The sequence below is a fragment of the Apis cerana genome, linkage group LG4 (genome assembly GCF_029169275.1).
Source record: "Apis cerana isolate GH-2021 linkage group LG4, AcerK_1.0, whole genome shotgun sequence".
In the NCBI taxonomy this organism is placed as follows: Eukaryota; Metazoa; Arthropoda; class Insecta; order Hymenoptera; family Apidae; genus Apis; species Apis cerana.
The window spans coordinates 4765276-4793195 of record NC_083855.1 but is presented as its reverse complement, the minus strand read 5'-3'; the positions used below and the strand labels follow the sequence as shown (position 1 = coordinate 4793195).

Below are 27920 nucleotides of genomic sequence, written 5' to 3'. Positions count from 1 at the left end.
TATATATTTAATTTCCTAAAAATAATTCAATAATTTGTAACATATTATAAAAAAAATTGATATATAATAAAAAATTTTAAGTTAATTGTAGCATTATAAATGATACCTATAATAAAATAAAAAATTCTGAAATGTTTATAATATATTTATATATTTAGAAATATACAGCATTTTATATAATCATATATGTATATTGAATTACATTAATATCATGATTTTAAAATTATACATATAATGTCGCACTTGATAGACTATTCAACAAGATTATAATTTGAGAAGCAATTTATTTTAAATTTTAATATAAATTTTAATCATTTTCCAATCATACAATATAATATATTACTTACATATTTTAAAACTGTTGAACAGTTTATCACAATAATTCTTATTGTAGTATTTCTTTTGGCAACTTTTGCATATATTCTGATATTCTATTTTAATATGTGTTAAACATACACATATATTGTTAAAAGAAAATGATATCTTAGTTTCAACATTTTGTACATCTTTTTAGTAAAGAAGGTAAATGTATGATATTTTATAAATTATATACATAATTATTATTGTTCAATTAAAAAATAATCATTTTGACATAAATCCTATAAATTGACATTAACTTTCAATCAACTTATATATTATTACATAATTGCATAAAACATATATTATTAGTATTATTTATAAAATTTATTATTACATAAAGAAAAAAATTTTAATATGAAGTTAAATCTTATGCAATATTATTATCGGTCTTTATTCCATGAAGTAGAAGTTTGAAAGACAAAGTTTAATATAAATATATTATATTATAATATTTGAAACATAACTATTATGGAAAAAACTATATAAATAGACATATAATAAATCATACACTTACATACATCAATGAGTAATTACAGAACAGACATATATTTTTTTTAATTATAATTAAAAATTTGCTAAGTTCCATTATGTATTTTAATAATTTATAAAATTAAAATTTTGCATTTTTATTTATAAAGTGTTGTAACTTAATAAAATTGAATGAGAATACATGAATATCAATATTTATCCTACATGTTTTACAACATTTATAATTTTTTTTTTATTAAGCATATGATAAATGCTTTTAATATATTGAAAGAACATTAATTAATGAGTAAAAAATATCTGTTTGTTAATTATATTACATGATATATATTAATATAATATTATTTTGAGTTACAATTAATAAATATAGAATTGTGCTAATTATTTAATTTGTTATTGCACAGCCATTGCATAATAATATGGATTATAAATCAAATTTTTGTGATTATTTTTATTAATATTATAATTTCTAAACAAGAAAATAATATACTTATCAGGTATTCACATGTATATAGAAATATGTAATATGTGTAAAAAAATCAATATATTGCTATATGGTTATAAATAAAATCCAATCAACTTCATAAATCCAATATAAACATACATATATACATATATATCTAAGTTTATATATAATTAACCATAAAATAATATGTGTAATACTATTATTTATAATATATATTAGTATTACACACATTTTAATACATATACAAAAACTTTAATATCAAAAAAATGTTTACTTTTTTAAATAATTAATTAAAAGTTATTATCTATGGAACTTAGCAAAAAATGATTTAATAATAATATATTGCCAAAATTAAATAATATATAATATTCACATATTTAATGAAATATTTTAATTTCAATAATTATAAAAACATAATTTATTTATTAAAAATTTTTATAAATTTTAATTTTGTAAATTTATTTAAATATAAATAAATGAAGTATAAATAATTGCTTAATATTGCAGCTTATTTAACAAATATAAAAAAATTTTTTTTTTGTAATTATTCATGATGTTTAAATATAAAATTTCATCATATATAGTTTTAGAAATAAAAAAAATAATACATTATTCATTATAGCATGTATTAAATTATATAAATAGATGTTTTTTTCTGGAAGAATAGTTTCTTATAAAATTTCTTATAATTGAAGCATTCATAATAATATTGTAACATGAAATAACTAATAATATATACTTTCATACTATATTACAAGGTAAACTTATTATTTTAAAAATTAGTTTAATTTTATCATCAAAATATTTTGTTTATATGGCAATGAATAGCAGTAACTGAAATGTAAAACTGTTGATGCCGATTCTTAATTGTATATTTTCAGTTGAATAATTTATTATTCATTTCATATATATATATATAATTTATAATATATATAATTTTATATCCTGAAAATAATAATTATATATTTAAGAATATTTTCAGGTATCTGTGTAATAAATCTGTAAATTCAATGAATTTGCTATGGCATAAATATTATCAAGTTATCAAATTATAAAATAATTATAATATAGAATTATAATATACAATAGTAAAACAATATATTGCATGCAAATTATGATATATTACATTTTATAAGATTGGTAAATAATATATATATAAAATAGATAAAATAGATGAATAAAATATCATAAATTATATCATATTAATAAAATGTGAGTAATGTTTTTTTTATTGTATCTAAAATATTTTATTATGACTTCATTTTCTTGTAGTTTTATTATTTGTTGTGCATATTTTGAAGCACCAATTTTACAATTACAATTACAATATATTTATATATATGTTTCTTTTCTCATGTATCATTGAAAATGTATCGCAGATATATGATTATTTATAGTTCATCTTATCAGAATACAAATATATGCACATTTTTTTCATATTATATATTTATATTAATATAATTTTTATTGATGTGAGATCATTACAGTGAAAATTTAATATTAATAAATATTGATATCAAATATCATTTGTTTTTGTATCACTCTTATTAAGAATCGACATCTAAATCATAAAATAATTTTTTAAATTTGTTACATGGATCGATAGGGTCCTTGCATTTTTAAAAACTGAATTACTAAAGAAGGTCCTCCTGCAACTATTTCTGGTGGTATTTGAGAAAGTGGACAATTTTCAATTGACATAATACTGAGATTTGTGCATAGAGCTAATTCAAATGGTAAATTATGTAAATTAGCATTATCATTTACATAAAGTGAATCTAAATTTTCTAATGTACCAATTTCTTCAGGTAAATAGTTTAGATTATTTTCTCCAACACTTAAATAAGTTAAATTTGTTAAATGTCCAATTGCTCTTGGTAAAGAAGTTACCTGATTCGATTGTAAAATTAACTTCTGCAAGTCTCTTAGAAAACCAATTTCATTTGGTAAAGATTCAATTTTATTCTCTTCAAGATCTAACACTCTGAGTTTACGTAAATTTGCTATGCTGGCAGGAATACGTTTTAATAAATTATTAGATAATATTAAAACTTCTAAATTTTGAAGGCATTGAATATCATCAGGAATTTTTGTAAGTTGATTTGTACCCAAATTTAATTCAACCATATTAATCCATGTACCAATATCTAATGGTAAAGCAGTTAATTGATTTTCTTTCATATTTAACTTTGCAAGATTCTTTGCTCTAGAAAAAATACCATATGGTATTTTATCTATTTTATTATGTTCAAGATTGATAGAATAAACATTTGTAAACTGAGCTGGTCCTCCTGATGGATATGCAGTAAAAGCATTCCGAGATAATGTGATTGTTGTTAAATCAGAGAGACTTGCAAGTAGTCCATCTGGTAATTGAGATACTTGATTTCCTTCTACACTAAATTCATCCATTAATTTACAATTTGCTAAGGACTTTGGAATATTAGTTAATCTATTATATCTGAGTCCTAATCTTGTTAATGAGATTAGATTTCCAATTGTATCTGGAATATCCAAAAGCTCATTATGTTGCAAATCAAGTGTAGATAACTGGACACAATTTCCAATTTCTTCAGGTAAATGTTCCAAATGATTATGAGAAACATCAAATGTTATCAAATTGATTAATTTGCCAATACCAGCTGGAAGTTCTCTGATTTTATTTTCTCTCAAACTTAGCATTGTCAAATTTGTCAAATTGCGTATATTATCACTTACATATCGAACTCGATTAAAGCGTAAAAATAAAGTTGTGAGATTCGTCAACTTGTACACGACATCAGGTATTTCACTCAACTTGTTATGCCTTAAATCAAGAACTCTTAAAGATTTCAAATTCTCTAATGTATTTGGTAAACTTGTTAGAGAATTTTCACTCAAAGCTAATGTTTCCAAATTTCCAAGACAACCGATTTCTGGCGGTAATGTTACGAGTTTATTACCGTATAGATAAAACTCGATTAAGTGCGTCAAATCTCGTACCGTACTTGGTAAATGAGTAATGTTAGATTTACTTAAATCCAGCCGTTCTAAGCATTCTTCTCTACATCTTGTAAATTCTTTAGAAACATCTAAATCTGCTTGTATCGGTTTGCCTTTTTTTGTAGTTGGTTTCGGTTTATTTGATTCGGGATGTTTGACAGTTACTGTTTTTTTAGTATCAGGTCCTGCTATGGACGCAGATGATAATTTTTTTTCTTTTGTGTGTTCTTTATTATCCCGTAGAACATCTACATCCTCAGGCATGTCGCTGGCTGTACAGGTGGTTAAACCACAGCCTTCAAGATATTCAGGAATATCTTGTTCCTTCATGTAAAAAGTCGGAAGACTGTCTTCGAGGTCCTCACGGTCCCTCTTTACTTCGGACAAACACACTGTTGAAATGTTACCCACACCTGTCCAATATTTGTTCGACTTTTTCATAACCTAATCACTATCGTAACTACGATTATTTTTTGAGTATATTTTTATATTTTTACGACATCATACTTTCTTTAAAGATTTTATATCGTAGAAGTATTGACATATCGATGTCTTCCACTGCGAGTAGCGCAAACTCGAAACTGTCTGAAGACTAAACCTACGAATATTCAGTACTGTTCCAAAAATCAACTAAATATTATCTTTGAATACATAATATATTATTATATATATATTTTTTGTCAAATATATATATATTTTTGATCATATTCATAATATATAAATATATATTAAATTTTAAAGCTATTTTAATATCAAGTTTTAAATTTTGAAATTTAAAATTTATAGTATTAAATAACATGACATTTATATATAGCTTAAATCATATTATGATGCATTTTTGAACACAATATTTCAAGTAACGTTTAAATAACTTTAATTCAAATATATATTTTGAAAGAATTTTATAAGTTATAGTTCTATAATATAATATAAATAATTATCATAATGTTTGAATTTGAATCATTGCGAAAAATATTGGATCCATCTATAAAAATAGATAAAATTTGTTTATCATACGTGACTCGAATTTTTCCACAATTTAAAAATACGCCGTATGTTATTTTATATAAAGAAGTATGTTATACATTTATAATATTTTTTAAAAAAAATTTTATTTTATTAATACTCTTTTATTATTTATCAGGCTTGTAAATCTATTAATAATTGTTCAGAATTTACCAATGCTGATCAATCAAATCGTAAGTTTTTTATATAAATAATTTTTTTATTGCTATAATAGTTTATATGTATAATAAAAAATATGTATATACGTATATTAATAAAAGTTCATATATTATTTAATTTAATTATTTAGTTATATATTATTTTAGAATTTGAAATTACTGGTTCACCTTTGAAGTATTCATTTGGAGAAGATGATTTCGAAAATAGTACAATTTTGATAAAACAAAATTGGTACAAAGAAGAAGAAAAATACTTACCATTAAATAGAACAGAAGCATGGTAAATTGATAAGAAATACATCAATAATTATTTCTTGTAATATAGTTTTATTTATATATTATATCTATGTTATAATATATATTATTTTTATATATTAATTATTTTTATAATATGATTTTATTTTAGTACTGCATTGAATGCATGCATTGAATTTATAAATGATTCTTTCTTTTTAATATTTGCTCTTTGTGATGGTAAGGACAATAAAAAAAGTAGATTATTAGGTACAATGATTGAAAAAGAATGGTTTACCACAATAGAAGTTTGTTCAGCAGAGATTGAAACTTTTGAATTTTTAAAAGAATCTTCCTCTAAAATTTTTCAACAACATTTGGAATTTTCACATGCATGTGAACAAGATGTCAGTATCAATTTTTTTTAAAAATTTATATTTATGTTTATATTTGTAATATATTTTATTTATTTATATATAGATTAGTGTTTCTGTATTTAATACTTTTGATTTATTTGGAACAAAAGAAAAAATAATTAATAAGGATTATAATATAAAAAGTAATTTTGAAGGAAGTTTAAGTATAGAAGTAGATACTTGTAGTTTGTCATTATATCCACTTACAAGAGCATCTAAAAATAATTTGGTAAGATTAATTATAATAAGTTAAATATATATTTTTTTAATTATTTTTTTCTATTTCTGTTTTAGATTGTGCAAATTGTTACAAATTCAAATAATAGTCCTTTAAAAGAATTATGGAAACAATTATTATTATTAAATCAATACTTGAGTATATTAGAAGATTACACAAAAAACATAAGTTCTCATTATAATTCAATTCCTTTGAAATTTCCACAGAATTTTGTAAATCCATATAATGAAGTATATAAAAATATTATTTTATTAAATATAAAGTATTTTATTAAAATATTATTTTAAAGTTTTACTAATATTATTTTCATCTTTTCATTTTCACTTTTTATATTATAAATAGGAACATGATGTAGTATTAAACAATTTAAATCTTTTGTTAAATGGAGATTATAGTTTTAGAAATTCTGATAATATTAAAACACATAAAATTAATTTTTTAAATGAAGAAAATTTAGAAAATGAAATAAGAATATACCAATGTGTAGAAAATTTGCCATTAAGACATAATTTAGATTTTACAGATTTTTTATGGGAATTATTAATAAGTAAGTATATATTAACTAATAAATATATTTATATTCATCTTTATATAAAATAATATTTATATTTGCAGAGAATTCAAATTATTTTGAAATCATAAAATGCATTCATATAGTGCTTGAAGAAATTATAATAAATGATTGTTTGCCACAGGTATAATATATAAATTAAAAAAAATTAAACTTACTTTACATTAAATCTAATTAATTATGTAATTGATAAATTTAGATTAATTTTACAAATTCAACAAAATTTTCTAAGATAATTAACAATCCACAACAACAAAAAATAATTTCACATTTCTTATCTGGTAGTTTACCATTAGAATATCTTATAGATATGGGTTTTGAAAAATTATACAAAGATTACATATACATTTTAGTAAATTCAAGATTCAATGAATTGCACGATATTCAACAAAAATTAAAAAATATTTTATGTGATGAATTTACAGTTGATATTTATAGGTATATATAAAAAAATTATTTATTAAATTATATTTGGTGTATGATATATGTGCATGTATGTGTGTATATGTAAATATATATACATATATGTCTTTCAGGAAAAAACTACTATATTTAGTACAAATTCATATATGCTTGGAATTTATGTTATTAATACAAGATAATTTAGAATGTTCAAGTGATGATTTAAGAATTTTATTTTCTTATGTTTATAATCAATATATTGGCGAAAAATCACCCTTAAAAAGTTGTGATGATTTAAATCAAAATAAAATTTATATTTTACATACTCCTCTTCCTTTTTCAGCAATTAATAATTTAAATAAGTAAGTTTGATAATTTTAATAATAAGTAAATTACATTGTTTTTGTATAATTATTATTATGCTATTTTTAGAATGCCAAGTATACGAAGAATTTCACTTTCATCTCAGTCTAAATTAACAAAATTAACAACAATTAAATATTATAGTGAATCACCGATTTTTCCAACAAATATATATGAATTAGGTAAAATATAGATTAAAAACTTAATATTTTAGTGTCTATATATATATATATATACATATTTGACTTTTTTTTTTAGATAACTCAGATATGATAGATGAAGGATATCATGTATTAAATGCCATTTGTTCATCTAATAAATTTAAATAAAAATGGATTTTAAAGAATTTTAATAAAATGAAATTCCAAATTTGGTTAGGTTTCAAAATAAATTCAATCATATTGCGAGGTAATTATATTTAATTCATAATTAATAAAATAAAAATTATAAAAGCATTTTTCAAATACATTAAATGTATTCAATGTATAAATATAACTAGATTTATGAGTGTTTGTACTCTCAGTCATTGATAATGTACACTCCAATTTACTATTAGACATTTTTCACTATTAGACTTTCACTGACCTAAACCTTATTAAATACAATAATATGAATTTTTAATTCAAACTACTTTTCAATGTACAAATATATATGCAAAGTATGTTATATTTCTTAAAATATTTGATCAAATTTCTTATGAGATTTATAGCCATCATTAAAAAGATATATATTGTAACATAAATTTTCTATTTTGTAGAAATAGAGTTTTATGCTTCGAATTCATTTAACATACTTTGGTTGTTTTTTTGAATATCAGTACTGTTAATGATAAAAGTTATATCAATTCTAAGCCATTAATTAAAGTATGGCTTTACATGCAAAATAAGTACGTAATGTAAACAATCTTAATACTGAGAGGTTTCTACATCATCTACTCCAGAAACACTAGCTTGTTCAAGTACTTCAAGAAGTTTCTGCATTTCCATAGAATCTGATGAATTGTCAAGCGTCCTTTCAAGTGCTCGTACATATGACATACATGTACGTCCTTCATGATCTAAATTTTGTGGATTTGCTTTATGCTGTAATTATTTAATAATATAAAAATATTTAATTTTTATTATATAGTATAATATATACAGCATAATTATTCAAGAGTAAATATATACCCATATAAGAAGTTGTGCCATAGCTAAATTTCCTGTAGCACAAGCCAAATGCAAAGGTGTTCTTAAATCTTCCATACTAACAGGCATATTAATATCTTCGTAACTACATCTGGCTAAGCATAATGTAAATGCTCTCATATCACCCCTATATTATATTTAATATAGTAAATTATATAATAATTATTTATAATAATTATTTCAAAGTTTCAAAGCAATTACCGGCAGACTGAATCAATAAGCAGCTTCCCTAAAGAAATGTTTGGATTAATTGGTGGTAAAAAAATTTTGTCTTCATATTTCCATCTGATCCATTGTTCTTTCTCTTCTCTAGGAGAATCTGAATTTGGTTTCTGTTTTCCATTTAGACAATATTCCCACACACTATTTGCTATATCATTGCCAAGAGCTAACATTACACTTAACTGACCTGCGCTAAAATTAATATTAAGGTTATTTTATGCTGCTATATATATATATATATATATATATATATATATATATATATATGATAATAAGAATATAATCTTATATAATTATATATAAGAACATATATTAATAATATTAATATTTTTATTGTATTCATTTCAAATAGAGTAAAAAATTGTCAATTATGAATTAATTATTATACAAGTATCGCACTTACGACCAATCATCCAAATCTAAGGATCTAACTTTTGATATGTGTGAACCTAAATTTCTATGTATTCCTGAACATTCAATACACATTAATACACCTAAATTTAAGCTAGCCCAGTCTGGATCTAAAATTTTATTAGAATTATTAATTATATATTAAAGATAAAACTAAAAAGATTTTTCTAATAAATTTATAAATAAATATGTATATATTTACTAGATACTCCACAATCTACACAAGCATCATTTCCTGATACTTTGTTTCTTATACAATGCATTTTGAAAGCATCAGTTTCGTTTTTTTTTTCACCATCACTATTTTGTAAACTTGATAATATTTGTTGTTCTATAGCAGAAATCCAACTATCTCTATCTTCTGCATTATTTGCTTCAAAATGCCATGTCTTATTTTCTAATGAAATGATAGAAAATTCAAAGCTATCTTCTGTAAAAATATAATATATATATACATAAAATGAATATAAAATTAATTTATTTAAAATTGAAAAAATAGAATATAATGATTTAATACCTTGAGCATTGGATGATTTAGAACCTTTAGGCGTTTTTCCAGGCACTTTCACAGTCACATACTGTAATAATATTTCTTTACCATTGGTATCATTCATATAATCCTAAAAAAAAGCAAATAAACAAATACATATATTTCAAATATAATATATAATTTATTATATTAAAAAAATATTTAATTATTGGATAATTACATGTAAACTGGAATGATAAGTTAAACGACCATCTTCTAATAGTGTAACATATTTCTTTTTCCATTCTTTTAAAGATTTACTACTGCGTTTAAATAAATATCCTTGTTTAACAGGTATTTCCCTGCCAACACCCATTTCACCCATATTATATTTTTCTTTTTTTGATGGAGTAAATATATTAGACTTTCTTCTAAATTTCCTACATCATAAAAATAAAATATATTTAATTTTATTTTTCTTAAGAAGAAAATATATATAATTTTATGAAAATTATATTAAACCTGATGGTAGTTGGTGTTAAAATGGAAGATCTAAAATCTCCATGCTGATTCTGTGTATTATGAAAATTATCACCAATTATTCCAGAATCATTTTGAGTGGTATTATTATGAAATGATCTAGAATCTTCATCTTTATCTGATGTCTATAGAAATATAATTTATTATTTATAATATGTCTATATAAATATAATTACAAATTTCTTAATTTGATATAATTTATATATAAGATTATAACTTACATTTAATTTTGATGAATTTGTTGCTTCCATTTCTTTGGTCAGAAGTTGTGTATTTTTGGCAATCATTGCAACAGGATACTTTGTTTCATTGTCTATTACTTGTTGTCCATTACATCGATAATGCTTTGCAGATATGTGTTGTATAATTTTTTGACACACTGTAATATTCAGAATACTCTCAAAATAATCATCAAAGTCACTGAAGCATAATAGTATGATGTAAGAAAAAATATAATAAAAATGAATGATTATATATATATATATATATAATCATAAATACTCATATATATATATATATGTTATTATAGATATTGTGAATTTTCAATATTATAAAAATTGTATATAAATTAATTTTTAATGAAAGTTAAAATACATATAATCTTAAGAATTGTTTCAAACTATTTACCATCCTGAAATACTCTTTCAACATTTAAACCATAAATAGCACATGTTTCATAATAAGGACATCTTAAATCACATGCCAATTTTCGTGGTCTAACATCTTTTATAACTCGGGGATTAGAATCATTAATTGAATCTAAATAATATAATAAATATTATTTAATTATATACATATTAATATATAATATAATAAAGAATATTTTTGCAAATAAGAGAAATATTAAATATTACCTTGAACTCCTACAAGTATTTTTGGTACTTCTGACATATTTCGAAATGAACAAATTCTATTATAAAAACTGCAAACTATTGAAAAACTTTCTTCACTTTCTAAACTAAATACAAGTAATAAAGCATCTATCCAAGCAGAAAACTGAAATAAATATTTTTGTTAAATATTATCAAATATAAAAAATATATATATATATATATATATATATACATATATATAATATTTTTTAATATATACACATATGAATATATATATCTATATGATAATTATATAAATATATAAATATATTTTCTATACTTGTGATTCTGGTACTCCACCCTCATCTCTAATTAACAACAGATAACTCTGATCATTAATAAAGATTTCTTTTTTAAAACGACCACCTTCTGGAGATTCTTCATGCATAAAAGAACCAGTTAAATATCTATGAACTAAAGCAGATTTTCCTGAGTCAGATGAGCCAATAATTCCCAAATGTAATTCTGGAACATCTCTAGCTAATGTCCATTCATGACTATTAACAAAGGAATCTGTTAAGAAAAAATTTTATCTTAATAATTTTATATGAAAAAAAAAAAATATATTTAAAATGATATGAAATATATATAATTTTCTTTTCTTAAAATATACATATATATTATACCTTCAATTGCAACAACATGTTCACGAATTTGTTTTGCAATGTGTGTGTCAGAAATAAGATCTATTAAATCATAAATAGCATAAATTGATGGATGAACACTTTCAAAACGTTGTATTTCTTGTCTTATTGCAAGAGAATGATTGTGTCCACTTTGTTCAGTTGTCATTTTCTTAAAATAGTATTAAGTTATTTTTCAAAATCACATTACAGATACAGTATTGAACTGTATTGTATTTGAGTCAATGATTAAAATGTTTTTACATGATATCAATTGAAACTTATCTATTATCATATAACACATGTCAAATTCGTCTATTTATCAATATTATTGAAAACAGGTTATTTAGCACTAAATAAAATAACCCCGCCTTTTTAGAAACAAATGCAGAATGTACTGTCAAATTACTAACAAAAAATTAATGATATTTACAAATTAAATGTATTGCAAGAGTAGAGAGAAAACTTATTGAAAATAATATACGTCGTTAAAATATTTTTTTTTTTTTTTACGTAAAGATTATATGAAAGTTCATTACGTTCATGATTTTATAGATCTGTCGCCCAAAAAGTGCATGAAGACCTACATTGCCAACCAATAAATGTTAAGTACCGTTGCAGAATGCAATTGAATGTTATTACAGTACAGTGTATTTTTATTTACAAATGATTGTAACAATTTGACATTTATTGGTAATTATTCTTATAAAAATTCATGTTTATTCAACTAATTACAATAAATATATTTTGTAATAATATAAAAATAATTAAATCTATTAATATTATAAACATAGATGTAACTAGATAAGGTTTGTATATAATTCAACGTATGAATTAATTAAATATCTCTTATAAAACTTATTTTTCAATTATATTTTATATAGATAGATTAAAAAAAATACCATTAAATTTACGTATTATCGATTTTTATTTATTAAGTTATACAATTTATAGTTATTTTGTTTAAAATATATTTTTATAAGTGATTTATAATTTCACAAGTAAAAAAAAATTTTCAATGATATTAGCAATGGCTAATATACAAATTGATGATGATATTTATGATGGATATAATGACTATCCATCAATATATAGTATTAAAGATTTTGAACAAGATGAATTATTTCAAGAAACACTCAATACAAGTTATGCAAAAAGATTAATTGTAAGTGATAAATATATTTATAATAAAATTGTATAATTAAATTAAATCATAACTAATTAGTTTTTTAATTATATAGTTCACACCAAAAGTGCCAGGAAGTGCTATGCGTTTAGGTACATCAACAGGAGTAAGTATATTTTTTTATATTATATTTTATTTATATTTTATAATATTATTACAATATGTAATTAATATTTTTTAGTTTCATAGAAGTGGTACTAGTATATCTATACGTTCTACTAGTGGACTTAGGCCAATGACTGCAGTCAGAGGTGCTGGTTATACTAGTAGTACTCGTCAAACATTTGATCCATTAAATATGAGTAGTTCTGCTAAAGGTCCTGCACCACCTTTAGAAAATGGAAAGGACGATACGTAAGATTGCAATGATTAATAATAAAATAAAATTAAATTGTAATATGATTTTAAAAAACAATTTCAATATTTATTTATAAAGACCTGAAGAAAAGATAAAAGTAGCTGAAAAAAAAATTATGGATTTAATAGAAAGTTCAGTAGAAGCAGCATATGAAAATAATACAAGAGTAGCTTTAGAAAGAGCAAGAGAAGCATCTTCAAGGGAAAGAACTCTCATTAGATTACAAGAACAAGCTGGACTTAGTGATAATCATAATGTAGATTTAACATTTGCTGTAAGAATTAAATTTTGTTTTATAATTATAAAATAAACTATTCATTCTCATAAAAAATTAAAATATTAATATAATATGATATAAGTATTAATATATTATAATATTTCAGGTCATTTTCAATTTAGCAACTCAATATACTAATAATAATATGTTTACTGAAGCTATAGCAACTTATCAAGCAATAACAAGAAATAGAATGTTCAGTAATAGTGCTAGATTAAAAGTAAATATGGGAAATATATATGTAAAAATGGGACAATTGTCTCAAGCAATTAAAATGTACAGAATGGCATTTGATCAAGCTCCAGCAGCTCATAAAGATTTAAGGTAATAAAATGATTGTAGATTGTTATAAAAATTTGTTTGATTTAATTAACATTAGAATTCTTATATTCCTTGTTGATATTAACACTAACTTACTAAATAATTCACAGAATAAAAATAATGCATAACATTGGAATGCTATTTGTACAAATGGGTCGTTTAGAAGAAGCAGCTAATAGTTTTGAATGGGTTATGAAAGAAAGACCTGAATTTAAAGCAGGCTTGCATGCTGTTTTATGCCATTTTGCATTGTCTCATAGGGATAAAATGAAAAGATCATTTTTAGAATTGTTAGAAGTTCAACTTAACATAGATCAGGAGGACAGATATAATATAAGTACAGTGAGTTGGGCACGTTTATAAACATCACTATGCAATGTGTTTTTTTAAGCACTGCCCACACTCAATAGCTATAATTATTTATTCTCATGTTTTAAATAATATAAAGAAACATATATGAATAAATGTTATGATTTTATGCACTAATACTTTTGCGTAGCAATTTCAAGTTTATTGATAATACAATATCTTCTGAGCACAATGTAAATGTACATTAATTAAATTTTAATAAAATATTTATTTTGATTTTTTGCTTAAATCTTGTTATGTTATTTTTTAGGATGATGTCGCTTTTAATATATTGAATGAAATTTTAAAAAATGATGATTTATCTAAATTAGAGAAAGAATTAAAATCAGAAGCAGAAAGAACTATTCTTTGTGCTGCAAAACTCATAGCACCCGTAATTGAAGATACTCTTACAGCTGGCTTTGCTTGGTAAAATTTAAAAAAATACTTTATTATATGTATTAGTTTAAAATTTAATTTTTTATTTTTTAATTATAATATAAAAATTTGTAAAGGTGTGTAGATACTATAAAATCTTCAGTTTATGGTCTATTAGCTGCTGATTTAGAAATAAATAAAGCTATGGTATTTTTACATAATCGGGATACCCAGTTGGCAATTGATACCTTGAAAATATTTGAAAATCGTGAAAGTAAAGCTAATAGTTCAGCTGCAACTATGCTTTCTTTTATTTATTTTCTTGTAAGAAATATTTGTTTTTATTAATGTTGCATAAAATACAATAGTTGAATAATAGAATAATTCTTATATCATTTTTAGCAAGGAGATTATGATCAGGCAGAAAAATGCGGAGAAATTGCTCGAAATGCAGATAGTTATAATGCAGCAGCTTATGTTAATTTATCAGCATGTGCAATCAAAAAGGGTGAATTAAATATTGCTAGAGAACTTCTTTTATGTGCATTAGATACAGATGCTAGTCATATACAAGCTCTTTATAATTTAGGTAAATATTATTAATAGTTATAAATATTTAATGAAATATTTAATGAAATCTAAACTTTAACAGGATTAGTATATAAAAAACAGAATATGTATGAAGAAGCATTGGAATGCTTTTGGAAAGTTCGTAATATCGTTAGACATGATCCACAAACAGTATATCAAATTGGTCAGTTATATCAACTTATGGACGACATAGATCAAGCAACAGATTGGTATTATGATTATTTTTAAATATATATTTTAAATTTATTTAATTTTAATATGGATTATTAATATTTTAGTTATTAATATTTTAATTATTAGGTATAATCAATTACTTGGTATAATACCATGTGATCCTGGAGTTCTACAAAAAATAGGCGAAATGTATGATGCTGCTGGAGATAAACAACAAGCATATCAATTTTATAGTGATGTAAAATTTTAATATATATATATTTGTGCATGCGTATTTTATTTTATTCTTTTGCATTATATTTATTATTTAAATTTATATTCATATAGTCTTATAGATTCTTTCCCGCTAATTTTGAAGTAATCGATTGGCTTGGATCATATTTCGTATCAATGCAAATTGCTGAAAAAGCACTAGTTTATTTCAAAAAAGCAGTCGAACTTGCTCCCGATGAACCGAGATGGCGATTACTTGTTGCTGCATGTTTAAGACGAATTGGTCAATTTCATAAAGCTGTTTTAGAATATCAAGATATTCACAATAAGTTTCCTGAAAATATTGAATGCTTAAAATTCTTAGTTCGTTTATGTAGTGATCTCGGCTTAAAAGAAGCACAATTATATGCAACAGAATTAAAGCGCGCAGAGAAAGCGAAAGAATTAAAGGACAGACAAATATCAGCAAGACCAGGTGCATATAGTTTATTTTTAGTTATATATACATGAAGTATAACATTGTAACAATGTTTAATATTTATATTTAGGGTCAAGAAGAAGTAATAGTGGAGCATCATCACGAACTGGTTCTGGAATGAGTGTAATCTCAGATCATAGATCAAGTCCCATTTTTAATAGAAAAGAAAATCAAAATTTAAATAGTGCTGATATTATTCGTTCTAATCGAATTTCTGCAATTGAAAATATTACGGAATCTACAATTGATATGACTGATCAAACAGGTATGTACATGTTTATTATAATTTGTAAAAAAAATAGATATGTATAAAATCGAACATTTACTATAGTTATCAGAAATATATAGCTTTATTTGAAATGAGCATTAACAAGAATGATCTGCAGATAATAGTTGAACTATCCTAATGGATTGAATAGATGATAGATGAGTGTACTTATTTTGAACAGCCTATTCTCATTTTCTGTATACATATGTGATTCATATAATGATTCCCAGATTTGTATAGCAATATAAAGTTTTTTTATTAAATTTTTAATTATTTTATAATGATAAATTAATATAAAATAGATTATAAAATGGAGTTAAATTATGAGCGCATATAAAATACTTTCTGTAGGCATTCCTTCTTATGTTGATCCTATTGGCCCATTACCTATTCGTCCTATGACGTCTGCTGGAAAGAGAGATGATGATTTCGGTGATGAAGAACTTGGCGATGATCTATTACCAGAATAATGTAAATTTGTTATATTAATAACTTTTACATTTTATTCTACTGTGTTTTTGTAAACATAATGCTAGTTCAACTATAATGAAAACTATTCAGAAATTAAATATAAGATAGAATTTTGCAATATTTTTATTTTATAATTAAATAATATAAGTAAATTAATTATTTTTTAATTGTATTTTTATTAAAATTAATTATATTTTAATATCAATGATTTAAATTTTACATAAAAATTTGCTATAACAATATCAAAAATTAAATTAATTATTTGTTCATATTTTTACAAGTTTTTAAAGACAACTTACAAAGTTTTTAAACATATTTCGATATATCATAAAGTATTGTGCTTTTAATAATTATCATTTCGAAGTGCAAGTTAGTTGTCTATAGAATAGTGCTATTCATTATGAAACCATGAGGGTCGGCAATTGTAACGATCTAAATTTAAACACGCTGACCAATTTAATCAAACTCCATTCAGCCTATGTAGTTTAGGAGACGGATGTTATTTTATTGCAGCTATATTCAAACTCCATTCAACTGATATAATGTAAATCTGCAGTATTCGGAATCTGTTATTTAAATTTCCATATGTTTGTTCAATTTATATCAAATAAATTCTTATTGTGTAATAGTTATTTATATATATATTTTTTTTAGTTACAATTCCTTTTGTCCTTTTTTTAAAAAATTTTTTAAAGAATTATACATTTATTATTTTATTATCGTATTATAAAAAAAACAAATTGAAAATGTAATAGATATAATGAAAAAACAAAAAAAAAATCATATAAATTGTGAATTATATGATTACATGCTAAAGAAATCTTTGCTTTACATTACGCGGTTTTGAATCATGACTACAATATCATATGATATTGCACGCGATGTTTTATACATGTATGCGTATATTCATACGACATAATACAGATACTTATATGCTACAAAAATACGCAAACGTAATCCACATGTAGTTGTACGCATATGTGAAACTTGAAACGCTTGTATGAGCAAAGGCGCGCGCATGTAATAAGCACCGATATGGTTTTGAAGTTCAAGCAGTGGGGAAACTGGAGGCTCGACCAGTTGCTGCTCTGAAACGGAGTACATTTTACGGTATCCAATCCACGTGTTTGTACGTATACGTACTCTGATACGATTCGAGAAACTTTATAATCACTGACCAGTAACTGGACCCTGCAAAGAATAGAAGATCAGAAGCTGAAGCGATCACGGAAATCGGCAATCATACGTAGAAAGTGTTAGGGTGAGCTTGTGTTTTTCATTTTCCTAGAACAGGCCATACGCACTAGTTGGCGCCATCAGGCTCGTTGATCCTTGACAATAGAAGTATGTTTGATTTTATTCAGACGTAATTGATATCATGTATTATTTTTGAATCGATTGACAGATTTAATATTTTTTTAATTGATTTCAAATGTGATGTCATTAGCGACATGCGAAATGTAAAAACATATATTCAATGTTTATTTTGTTGATGAGACCACGTGGGTCCTTGAAATGTTATGGTACACATGTTGTCATCGCGATTTAACGTATTTCTATAGATTTGCACAGTTTTAATGTCGCATTTATCGACCTTTTCAAAATTCAGAAATTATCATTGCCGTATCTCGTACATATTCATACTGCATTTTCTTCGTTTTTTTATTAAATCTTGTCATTTATGGTTCAATTTTATTCTACAATACAAGACAACAAGGAAGTATGTCTTTTTATATTACACTTGTCAAATATTGATTAGTCTCGATAAATATCTTATCACTTGATCCGATTATTATCGTATAAATTAATTTTGTAAAATAAGTTTATGACAATAATCAATTATATGATTTTTAATGCCTTTGGAATTAAAAATTATATATTTTTTTTAATCTTTTGATATACTATTTTATGTATAAAATATATATTTCATTGTCTTTTATCATTGTCTTTTATCGAAGAATCAACGCAGAAGATTGACAACTATTTGAAAGAATACATTTACATGTGTTCAAATCTAGTAATCTCATCAATAATTATGAAATGTTTTTAAAAATAAGATGCTGATTCTATGAATTTACGATATTCATACAAATTAATCGTGTAATTTTTTTAATATAATTTTAATACATTAATTATATTATCTGTTGATTAGTTATGGTTTATATACGATATGATATCATTAAAGTAGATAAAGTTTTTTCTTTAGTAAATGACAATTTCGCGATTTAGATTAATTAAATCTTAATATTTTAATATTTGAAATTTTCAGAAATGATTTCAATAATAAAATTCAATATTCCAAAACACAAAATGAATCTGAAGAGAATTTTATTCGATTAAGATTTATTTCGACCTTGGTGATAATGGTCTTGTAATTTACGGAAGCTCTATAATTCATGCGGTAAAGATCATACATAACCGTTCGTGCTCTTAACGAAAGAGTAATCTATTATCGTGTACAGACACTGCGTTTGAAATTGCTCACAGTTTTAATTTTGCACGAAATTGACCGTACGAACTCTGCGCTTGACAATCATTGTGCACGCAGTTTATATGAACTCTTATGACACTTTATTTACGTCACATTCGTTAATAAATGGATAATAGAATAATAAATAATAAAAAAGAAATAAATGTTAGATTATTAATCGTGATAGATAAAGAATAAAAATAATTGTAATAATTCATCTTATAGGACCATCATTCGAAGAAGGTGTCGTTAGAAATGTGATGGTCAAGATGGTCTCTGTGACAAGTGTGCGTATTGCACTGTGGATTAGATTCATCACGTCAGGTCAAGTGGCTAAATTATCCTGGTTGACGCTTTGCACCTTCCAATTGATTTTAATGGAGCTTCGTTCGAAGCGACTTTGCTGGCTCGAAGAATATTCTAGTGACATTTCATGGTGTCTTTTTCTTTTGGTAATCGATTGTGAAAAATCTATCGCAAATTATCGAACCTGAACGATTATCGATTAAATTAATCGATTAATCAAATATCTAATTCTTGAAAACATGTGCGTAATAATTGAATTTATATTGTTTGTATTGTAGGTATAGATCTAATTTGTAATTATTTATAAATATTTTTTATTCATTTTGATTCCTAGATAGTAGATTAATCAATCTATCTTACTACTCAATTTAAAGTTATTATTTATTTTCTTTCTATTAAGATATTATTCAATTTTTTCTTATATTTCATTATTATTATAAACTACAGATAGATAATTGTGGAATGAAGAAAAATAATAAAAATAATATATGTTAGTGATATGTGAGGGATAGTATATCGAGGAAATATATTTATATTCGCCAAATTTCGCTTGTTGAACGGGTTTTTCAACTTTTATGTTCTTAATATTGATATTATCAAAATTTCGATCTCATTTTTTCTTTTGAGTCAAACTTTTTTTTCATCAATAATTATATTAATATTATAATAAATTATATCTCGTTTGTGTTTCAGAATTTAAATAAGTTAATAATAGTGGTATTGTAAATTACTTTTTTGATTCAAAAGTTCAATGAACCACTCAATCGATTCAAACAATCAGTTTATGTACAAGACTGTACTTGCAATACGAATGCGCATACGCGACGTATGCACGTTAATTTCACATATACATGTACTCATCGTGTACAAACGACATTCAATTTCAAAAGTATACAACATACAGGAAGTTCGCAAAAATTACATTTATGAATCGTAATCAGTATATATTGTATTTCTCTTTTATCAAAAGAATCTGAATATCACAATTTCAACAAGATATGATTGTGAATGCTGAACATATAAAACTTCTTGTTAATCTTGAAAATTGAAATATCTTCAAATTCTGCTATCAGTATAACTGGTCTGTAACTATTGCAACATTCTTCGAAGTTCACATGGTTCATCTTTTGAGATTATCTTTTGATCTTTTTCATTTGATACCATCTGTGAAAAACTTGATATGAGCAAAATATTTTGGCCAAAATATATATATATCACAAAATTGTTTGAAAAAATATACATACAAGTTACGATCATCTATATTTCTTCTTTATCAATCATTAGTGATAATATTATGATAATTGATGACCCCTGGAACAACTGGCTGTCTCATAACGATATTGGTCAAGCAATCGTAATCTTCTTCTAATATTTAATTAAAATGCGAATAGTGCTTTCTTCTTCATCAAGATCAATATCATTATAGATTTACGATATACGATTACTCTTTAATTTTTTTTCTCAAGATAGTTAGATCAGACAAATTTCATTTTTGCATCTACAAAATATCTATATCATTCAGCTCGTTAAATACATTACATTCGTGTTATAGGTTATCTGTTATCGCTGCGCCAGTTATTAATTTAAGCAAGTCAAGAAAACGATGTAAAAGTGATCATTATTCGAATCACTATAATGCAGTGCATCGATCCGAAGAGAGAAAACGTTGGACTGCTGCTTCTTGAAGACGAGATGATATAATTCATACGACTCGATTATTCGGCTTATCAAACGTTATAAAATATCGTGGACTTTCAACTTTTAGTTTAATAGTGAGACTGTGGCGTTATCATTTTACCGAATGTCGAGGGAAGGAGGGAAAATAAATAAGCGAGTAATAATAAACGGTGCGATCTCATTAACTCGTGCTCAGAACGTCTCTCGTGCTCGTGGAGAACCACGCGACTATTTGTCTCGTCGCGTATACCTTATCATCCGTCTTATAAATTCATTCACATTCGTCTCGTAGCGTGGCTTCTCTCATTCAAAAATCTTCTATCTGAGGATAACGTAAGCGATAATCAGGTGAGTATGGACTGCTCATCATTTTTTTTTTAAACAAAACTATTATTGATTTTTAAGACATTTATATGCAACAAAATGTTTTCCTTAAATTTTATTTTTCGAATTTTATAAGTATCATAAGTTTATAAATATTTATGTATATATATATATTAGAATATAATTTTTTTCATTTTTCTAGATAAATAAGACATGGTCGTCCCTACAGAGAATGCCCTTCATGAGGCGATTCAAGTAGCACCGTTGGTGCTTTCGGACAACGTAAAGCGACATAAGGCGAGTAAAATTATTATATTTATAATAATTATTCTGACATGTGAATAATATCTTGCATGGTTATTTAAAAATTTCCATTCTTAGTGAATTTTCACCACTTGTAAATACTTATATACACAAATAAAAGGATATGCGGAGGTCCATCGCAATCATAAGTCTGCATGCGTGGTAAGAATAATGTTAAAGAAAATAAGTTCCAAACGAAGTTATGGAAATCGATTCAAACATTTATCATTTGTTACTGCTTACTAATATTATTTGATTGCATATTGCTACTATTTCAAAAATTTTTAGAACGAAAATAATTAAATAATATCTATACTTATACATGTTATATATTTTTTTCTATTCAATATACTTCTTGTATAATTATAACATAATTGATATCGGACCGATTAATGTAGTCTAGATTGAATCATTTTTGATGCAAAAAATAGTGAACATCGAATTCTTAATCTTACGACATTTTTGTTAAGAGTTTACTGACACTGATTGATTGTGAACACATATACTTTCACTTTTTTTCGCATTGATCTTTGTAGGAATTCTTACCAAAAATAATTTGTTCTCTTATATCTTTACTTATAAATATAAAATTTACGTAACCGTTTATCGTTCATGTAGAATTTAATTTTTTTTATAGCAATATATTGCTACATTTTAATAAAAATTTAAAATTTCTTTCTTGCAAAATTCGGTTCAAGGAAAAAATAAAAGATTAAATAATGGAATCAAGTAATATATCTTTTTTATAAATAAAAGAATATGATATTAGATTAAGGTAAATGAAATGAAATTTAACGAGCTATTAACAATATCGTGTTTAGTTGCAAATAAATCATTTGCTTATCATGCTCTTTGACATATATAAGGTTATCATAGGAAATTTTTACTAAAAGTTCAAGATTTTCAAATAAGTTATCGTAAATAAGAGATATGCCGTTTCACGTAACAACAGAATGAATACGAAACGAATAATAATTAATAGATATATCGATCCGTTCTTATTATCAGTTTCTCGTTTTAAAAATTGAAGATTATTTATCCCCTTGATCAAAAAAGATTTTATAACAATCGATATTGTAAAGTCCATATGGGCTCACATAATAAATGTATGCAGAACATACACAATTATAAGAACGAATCATCCATACGCTCTTTCTGCATTTGATTAAAGTAGATTATAATATCATGACTAATTTCTGTTTACTTATTCTTATTTTTAACACGATCTTGAGCTTTCCGAATTGATATAGAATAGATAAGTATCACGGGAACAGGATATGGCATATGGACATAATTTTATTCATCACTATCATTAGTTGACAATTCAATTCATAAAAGAATATAAATAATAAATTTCTTTCCTCTTAAATTGTCATTTCGTTTAATATCTTATCTCGAATGTAGATCCAAAACTATTTATATGCAAATACATGTATACAGGAAATAATTCATAAATATATTTTCTTGTTAAAAAACACTGATGAGTTTAGTTCATGTAAAAAAAATTATTCGATCAAGATATTTTCTTGTCTTTCATTCGTCAATTTAATATCAATTTTCAGAATTTTTACCTTGGCGGTGATGTTTGCTTGAATGCAACCAGTTTACCTTCGAGCAAGTGAAATATTAATATTATCCTATCATAAGAACTCTGTTTTCGATATTATACTTGTGTACATCGAAACTCGAAGCAGGAAATAATCGAGATGATATTGAAATTGATAGAAATGATCTATGTAATATATGCATATAAATACAAATAACAACGTTCATTAGTCTCGATAGCATCATCTTTCTTACATAAACTTGAATATATATAAAATATTTTGTACGCACATAATACTTCTCAAAAGTTGTTTGATTAGAACTTCCTTCAAAGACTACATTGTCGCAAATATAATCACTTTTTATCGCGATTCGCCATCTGACTAACATATACGTAATCTTTTCTTCTATTTCATCCATTAAAATTCCATTAAAGATCACGTAATAAAGAGTAATTACGAAAATTCCTATCGTTTGTATCGTTTGTCAAAGGATTATTAAAATTTATGACTCGTGGAAAATTTTATGATTGTTGTTTTGATCAAATGCTTTTGATTATGAATTACATATAAGATAAAGAAGATTTATTTGTTATTTAATTTGTAGATTGAGCAAAAACTGGCACGGCTACAATTTTCGACTACAATTGTGAAAAATATCCAAGATGTTTTTGAATCGGAAATGAATAAAGGAATTCATCAGCAACCATCATCACTGCAGATGGAGAATACTTATGTTCCAGAACTTCTTGATGGCACAGGTTGTTAAAAATATTCTTTATAATAAAAACTTTTACAATAAGTATAATATTCTGATACACGATCGATAGAAATTTTTATAATTGTAAGATGTTAAATTTTTTATCAAAAAATGTGTATTTATCAAAATATTAATTATAATATATTTAATAATATGATCTCTAAAATTATAATTTTTAGTTTTATGTATTTGTTAAATGCTAAAGATATTTTAAAATATTTACAGAAAAGGGTTTATATTTGGCATTGGATCTTGGAGGAACGAATTTCCGAGTTCTTCTTTTAGAATTGGATCGTGGTATACCTAAACGAGAAGAAGTGAAGAAATATCACATTAGCTCTGATTTGAGAGTTGGTTCGGGGATTCGTCTGTTTGATTATCTAGCGGAATGCGTTAGTGATTTCGTCATTGCACAGGGTCTTCAGGATGTAGAGCTTCCCCTTGGTAAATTGAAATCAATATACATAACATTTAAGGCATCTAAAGAATCACGTGTGAGACTTTTAATTATTAAGTCTATACTTAAGAGTGGTTATTTGAAAATCATTCCTAATTTCATGATCTCAGAATAAATGCAATTGCCTTGAGTCCGAATAAAATTTTTATCTGTATATCTGTATATTGCTCTTATGTTTTCAAGCACTTTGTGATATAGATTTAGATCTTGAGTATTATGTTTTATAATAATTCTATGAATTCGAGTGGATGATATTTATTGTCGATTAATTATAAATTACTTTGATTTCTCATGCGATTGATAATTTATATAATATAATAGTATAATATAATATAGTATAATAGTATAATATAATAGTATAATATAATATATAAATAACATATAAATAATATTTTTCTTGTGGATATACAATTTATATCAATTTACTTTTTTAGGATTTACATTCTCCTTCCCGATGATTCAACATTCGTTAGATATTGGAATATTAGTGACTTGGACTAAAACTTTCAATTGTCCCGATGTTGTTAATGAAGATGCCGTGAAATTACTGCGCGAAGCTTTGGATCGTCGAGGAGATACTAAAGTGAAAGTTGTAGCAATTTTGAATGATACTACAGGAACACTGGTACAAGGATCAACGTTGGATCCTGATACTGCAATTGGACTTATATTAGGTACTGGTAGCAATGCTTGTTATATTGAACGAGCTGATAGAGTTGAGCACTGGGAGACTGAGAGACATGGAGAACGTCAAGTAACTTTTTTTAATATTTTTTTTGATACAGAATCAATATTTTTTGAAGATTAAATTGTTCATTATATATTAAAGGTCATTATCGATATTGAATGGGGTGCATTTGGAGATAATGGTGTGTTGGATTTTATCAAAACAGATTTTGATCGTGAAAATGATGCAAATTCGCTTATTGTCAATTCTTTTACGTGAGTACAAATTCAATTGAAAAATATAAGAGAATTTCTGATAATATTTATAATATTTCGAATTATCAGGTTTGAAAAGTATATTAGTGGAAAATATTTGGGCGAGATTGTAAGAGTGGTACTTGCAAAATTATACAAAGACGGTCTTCTATTCATAGGAGATCATACACCTGGATCTCTTTTAGTTCCCGGCAATCTTACCAGCGATTTAGTATCTGATATCGAACAGTACGTTTTTTCTAATTAGAAAATTTTATAATACATTTCTATTGTACAAATATTTAATATATTATTGAATACTGAAATTTAGAGACTCTGTAGATGGTGATTATAATAGTACGAAGGAAGTTTTAATGAAGTTTGGTATCATTCCGGATGAAGATGACGTGAAAATTGTACAATATGTTTGCGAAGTAGTTTCTAATCGCGCAGCTCTTCTTGTTTCAATATGTAAGTTTAGATAATAATGAAATTGGATTAATAAATAGATAAATAATATTAAATTGTTAATTTATTGTTATTTATTTAGGCCTAGCAGTTTTGTTAAAGCGAATTGACAGAAAACATGTCACAATTGCTGTAGATGGATCTCTATACAAGCATCATCCTCGACTAGAAACATGGATCAAACAGTACATTCCATTATTAGCTCCTGATCACAAAGTATACCACAATGAATATTTTTTCTATACTATTATTTTTTATATAATGTAATTTTATATTATTATTTTTTATTTAATTAATCATTAATTTATAGTTCAAGATGATTCATGCTGAAGATGGAAGTGGGAAAGGTGCTGCACTTGTTGCCGCAATTGCACGAAGACTTCAGAATAGATTAGATTAGTAGTAACAGAAAATTTCAAGTACGCTGGCGTATGTTTCTTGTTAGTTGCGTAAATGGTTTGCACCAGATCTCTAGTTAAGCAATTGTTCAGAGTATAGTATAATTTTAAATAATGTACAGTCACATTCTCTATGTTAATAACATCATCGTTGTCATTTTCAATCTTCCATATTCAAAGAGTTTTTACATATATTTTTATTCATATTTTTAAAGTTATTGCATATATAAATTGTTATCGTGAAAATATTCTAATTGAAAGCATTTCATTATTCACTTTGAATCATGTAGTGATATTTAAGAAAGAGATAAATTTATAAATTTTTATGAAAAAATCTTTAGAAAATATAATTCCTAAAAGGAATTGATGTTGATTTTATCATGCGTCTTTCAATGTTTGTATATTTTGTTTAAAATGCTATAATAATGCTAAAATTGTTTAAAATAAATGAATATTTATGTTCGAATATTAGAAATCATTTTTCTTAAATTGCTTATATATTCTAATATTCGTGTTATTATTAATTAAATAGTTCTTTTTTTATTATTGATGCATAACATCAATTTGAGCTTACTTATTGAAAATTTTTCTCTTAGGAAAAGAAATTATATTTCATATATTGATATTTACGAAGTCAGAATTTAATAATTTTTATAGGAAGTATTATAAAATTAGTGAATTATTATAAAATTTATATAATTTAAAAGTGTCAAAAATGAGTCACTTATTGTTAATACATTATAATAAAATGTGATATGTATGAGTGTAATTGTATATTGTTTAAAAGAAGATATATTCACAATTAATGTTGTGAGAGTGAATATATCTCGAGTATTGTATTCACGTTAAGAGCGAAAGAATCGTGATATGGATCATTAAATAAAGGCACTGAAATAAAAAGACAGGAAAAAGTACAAAATAAGAAAAAAGTGGCGTAAGCATTCGAGCATAAAAATGTTTGCATAATATGTTGTTATATCTTGTAAATGATTGTGAAGATATTCGGTTTTTTGTACTAGCGGAATGAGATTATTATAATAAAATTTAAAGTGAAAATCAAGAAATTGTGCATCTATTTTTATTATGATATTTTAATTTTGAAAGTAACTAGAATTTTGAATATTTGAAATTATATCGGAAGTCAAATGAATTATATATTTATAGTAATATCAAAAACGTTTGAAGAAAACGCTAAGAATATTA

The 27920-nt window shown here is 24.4% G+C and overlaps 5 protein-coding genes and 1 long non-coding RNA gene across 10 annotated transcripts; 3 read left to right on the top strand and 3 right to left on the bottom strand.

Moving 5' to 3' along the window:
- Window positions 1–132: 132 nt before the first annotated feature.
- Window positions 133–4907, bottom strand: LOC107999774 (leucine-rich repeat protein soc-2 homolog). The gene has a single exon (XM_017059802.3). The coding sequence runs from the start codon at window positions 4733–4735 to the stop codon at window positions 2903–2905; it is 1833 nt and encodes a 610-aa protein (XP_016915291.1). The 5' UTR covers window positions 4736–4907; the 3' UTR covers window positions 133–2902.
- Window positions 4908–5081: 174 nt separating this feature from the next.
- Window positions 5082–8038, top strand: LOC107999867 (protein zwilch homolog). Of its 2 annotated transcripts, XM_062073657.1 has the most exons (13): window positions 5082–5368; window positions 5439–5493; window positions 5626–5758; window positions 5885–5952; window positions 6034–6119; window positions 6193–6357; window positions 6423–6596; window positions 6709–6913; window positions 6982–7061; window positions 7137–7375; window positions 7474–7701; window positions 7772–7884; window positions 7961–8038. In XM_062073657.1, the coding sequence occupies exons 1-13, from the start codon at window positions 5240–5242 to the stop codon at window positions 8029–8031; spliced, it is 1746 nt and encodes a 581-aa protein (XP_061929641.1). In that variant the 5' UTR covers window positions 5082–5239; the 3' UTR covers window positions 8032–8038. The 2 variants fall into 2 exon arrangements, with proteins under 2 accessions (XP_061929641.1, XP_016915397.1); XM_017059908.3 differs by having other exon boundaries at window positions 5112–5368; window positions 5885–6119.
- A 65-nt stretch (window positions 8039–8103) lies between these two features.
- LOC107999819 (centaurin-gamma-1A) lies at window positions 8104–12195 on the bottom strand. The gene is made up of 13 exons (XM_062073656.1): window positions 12030–12195; window positions 11684–11916; window positions 11386–11527; window positions 11159–11290; window positions 10753–10910; window positions 10514–10656; window positions 10233–10431; window positions 10040–10142; window positions 9725–9952; window positions 9515–9632; window positions 9091–9303; window positions 8872–9016; window positions 8104–8784 (listed from the first exon to the last, which is right to left on the bottom strand). Exons 1-13 carry the CDS (start codon window positions 12193–12195, stop codon window positions 8608–8610), a joined length of 2157 nt encoding a protein of 718 aa, XP_061929640.1. The 3' UTR covers window positions 8104–8607.
- A 450-nt stretch (window positions 12196–12645) lies between these two features.
- Window positions 12646–17721, top strand: LOC107999767 (intraflagellar transport protein 88 homolog). Of its 2 annotated transcripts, XM_062073655.1 has the most exons (15): window positions 12646–12835; window positions 12911–13191; window positions 13268–13318; window positions 13394–13566; window positions 13649–13844; window positions 13954–14171; window positions 14279–14510; window positions 14788–14945; window positions 15032–15218; window positions 15297–15483; window positions 15547–15694; window positions 15786–15897; window positions 15987–16347; window positions 16421–16615; window positions 16970–17721. In XM_062073655.1, the coding sequence occupies exons 2-15, from the start codon at window positions 13045–13047 to the stop codon at window positions 17086–17088; spliced, it is 2484 nt and encodes an 827-aa protein (XP_061929639.1). In that variant the 5' UTR covers window positions 12646–12835; window positions 12911–13044; the 3' UTR covers window positions 17089–17721. The 2 variants fall into 2 exon arrangements, with proteins under 2 accessions (XP_061929639.1, XP_016915277.1); XM_017059788.3 differs by having other exon boundaries at window positions 12741–13191.
- A 489-nt stretch (window positions 17722–18210) lies between these two features.
- LOC107999784 (hexokinase-1) lies at window positions 18211–27781 on the top strand. 3 transcript variants are annotated; one of them, XM_017059813.3, is made up of 11 exons: window positions 18211–18350; window positions 21418–21890; window positions 22069–22163; window positions 24321–24474; window positions 24699–24917; window positions 25365–25684; window positions 25760–25872; window positions 25942–26100; window positions 26183–26322; window positions 26402–26535; window positions 26630–27781. In XM_017059813.3, the coding sequence occupies exons 3-11, from the start codon at window positions 22080–22082 to the stop codon at window positions 26717–26719; spliced, it is 1413 nt and encodes a 470-aa protein (XP_016915302.1). In that variant the 5' UTR covers window positions 18211–18350; window positions 21418–21890; window positions 22069–22079; the 3' UTR covers window positions 26720–27781. The 3 variants fall into 3 exon arrangements, with proteins under 3 accessions (XP_016915302.1, XP_016915328.1, XP_061929643.1); XM_062073659.1 differs by lacking the exon at window positions 18211–18350 and adding an exon at window positions 19803–20011; XM_017059839.3 differs by lacking the exon at window positions 21418–21890 and having other exon boundaries at window positions 18212–18350.
- Window positions 20797–21418, bottom strand: LOC133665977 (uncharacterized). The gene is made up of 2 exons (XR_009829474.1): window positions 21110–21418; window positions 20797–21029 (listed from the first exon to the last, which is right to left on the bottom strand). It is a non-coding gene; the product is annotated as an uncharacterized LOC133665977 (long non-coding RNA).
- Window positions 27782–27920: the final 139 nt, after the last annotated feature.

Excerpts from the sequence above, each read along its gene's own strand:
- LOC107999784 (XM_017059813.3), top strand. The coding sequence starts at position 22,080 with ATGGTCGTCCCTACAGAGAATGCCCTTCATGAGGCGATTCAAGTAGCA. Across the intron at positions 24,475-24,698 it reads AGAACTTCTTGATGGCACAG|AAAAGGGTTTATATTTGGCA; the intron begins GTTGTTAAAAAT and ends AAATATTTACAG. Across the intron at positions 24,918-25,364 it reads GGATGTAGAGCTTCCCCTTG|GATTTACATTCTCCTTCCCG; the intron begins GTAAATTGAAAT and ends TTACTTTTTTAG.
- LOC107999774 (XM_017059802.3), bottom strand. The coding sequence starts at position 4,735 with ATGAAAAAGTCGAACAAATATTGGACAGGTGTGGGTAACATTTCAACA.
- LOC107999767 (XM_062073655.1), top strand. The coding sequence starts at position 13,045 with ATGATATTAGCAATGGCTAATATACAAATTGATGATGATATTTATGAT. Across the intron at positions 15,219-15,296 it reads TTTCTTTTATTTATTTTCTT|CAAGGAGATTATGATCAGGC; the intron begins GTAAGAAATATT and ends TATCATTTTTAG. Across the intron at positions 16,348-16,420 it reads ACAAATATCAGCAAGACCAG|GGTCAAGAAGAAGTAATAGT; the intron begins GTGCATATAGTT and ends ATTTATATTTAG.
- LOC107999867 (XM_017059908.3), top strand. The coding sequence starts at position 5,240 with ATGTTTGAATTTGAATCATTGCGAAAAATATTGGATCCATCTATAAAA. Across the intron at positions 5,369-5,438 it reads ATGTTATTTTATATAAAGAA|GCTTGTAAATCTATTAATAA; the intron begins GTATGTTATACA and ends ATTATTTATCAG. Across the intron at positions 5,759-5,884 it reads TTAAATAGAACAGAAGCATG|TACTGCATTGAATGCATGCA; the intron begins GTAAATTGATAA and ends ATTTTATTTTAG.
- LOC107999819 (XM_062073656.1), bottom strand. The coding sequence starts at position 12,195 with ATGACAACTGAACAAAGTGGACACAATCATTCTCTTGCAATAAGACAA. Across the intron at positions 10,657-10,752 it reads CAAATTCATCAAAATTAAAT|ACATCAGATAAAGATGAAGA; the intron begins GTAAGTTATAAT and ends ATATTTCTATAG. Across the intron at positions 9,633-9,724 it reads TGTAGATTGTGGAGTATCTA|ATCCAGACTGGGCTAGCTTA; the intron begins GTAAATATATAC and ends ATAAAATTTTAG.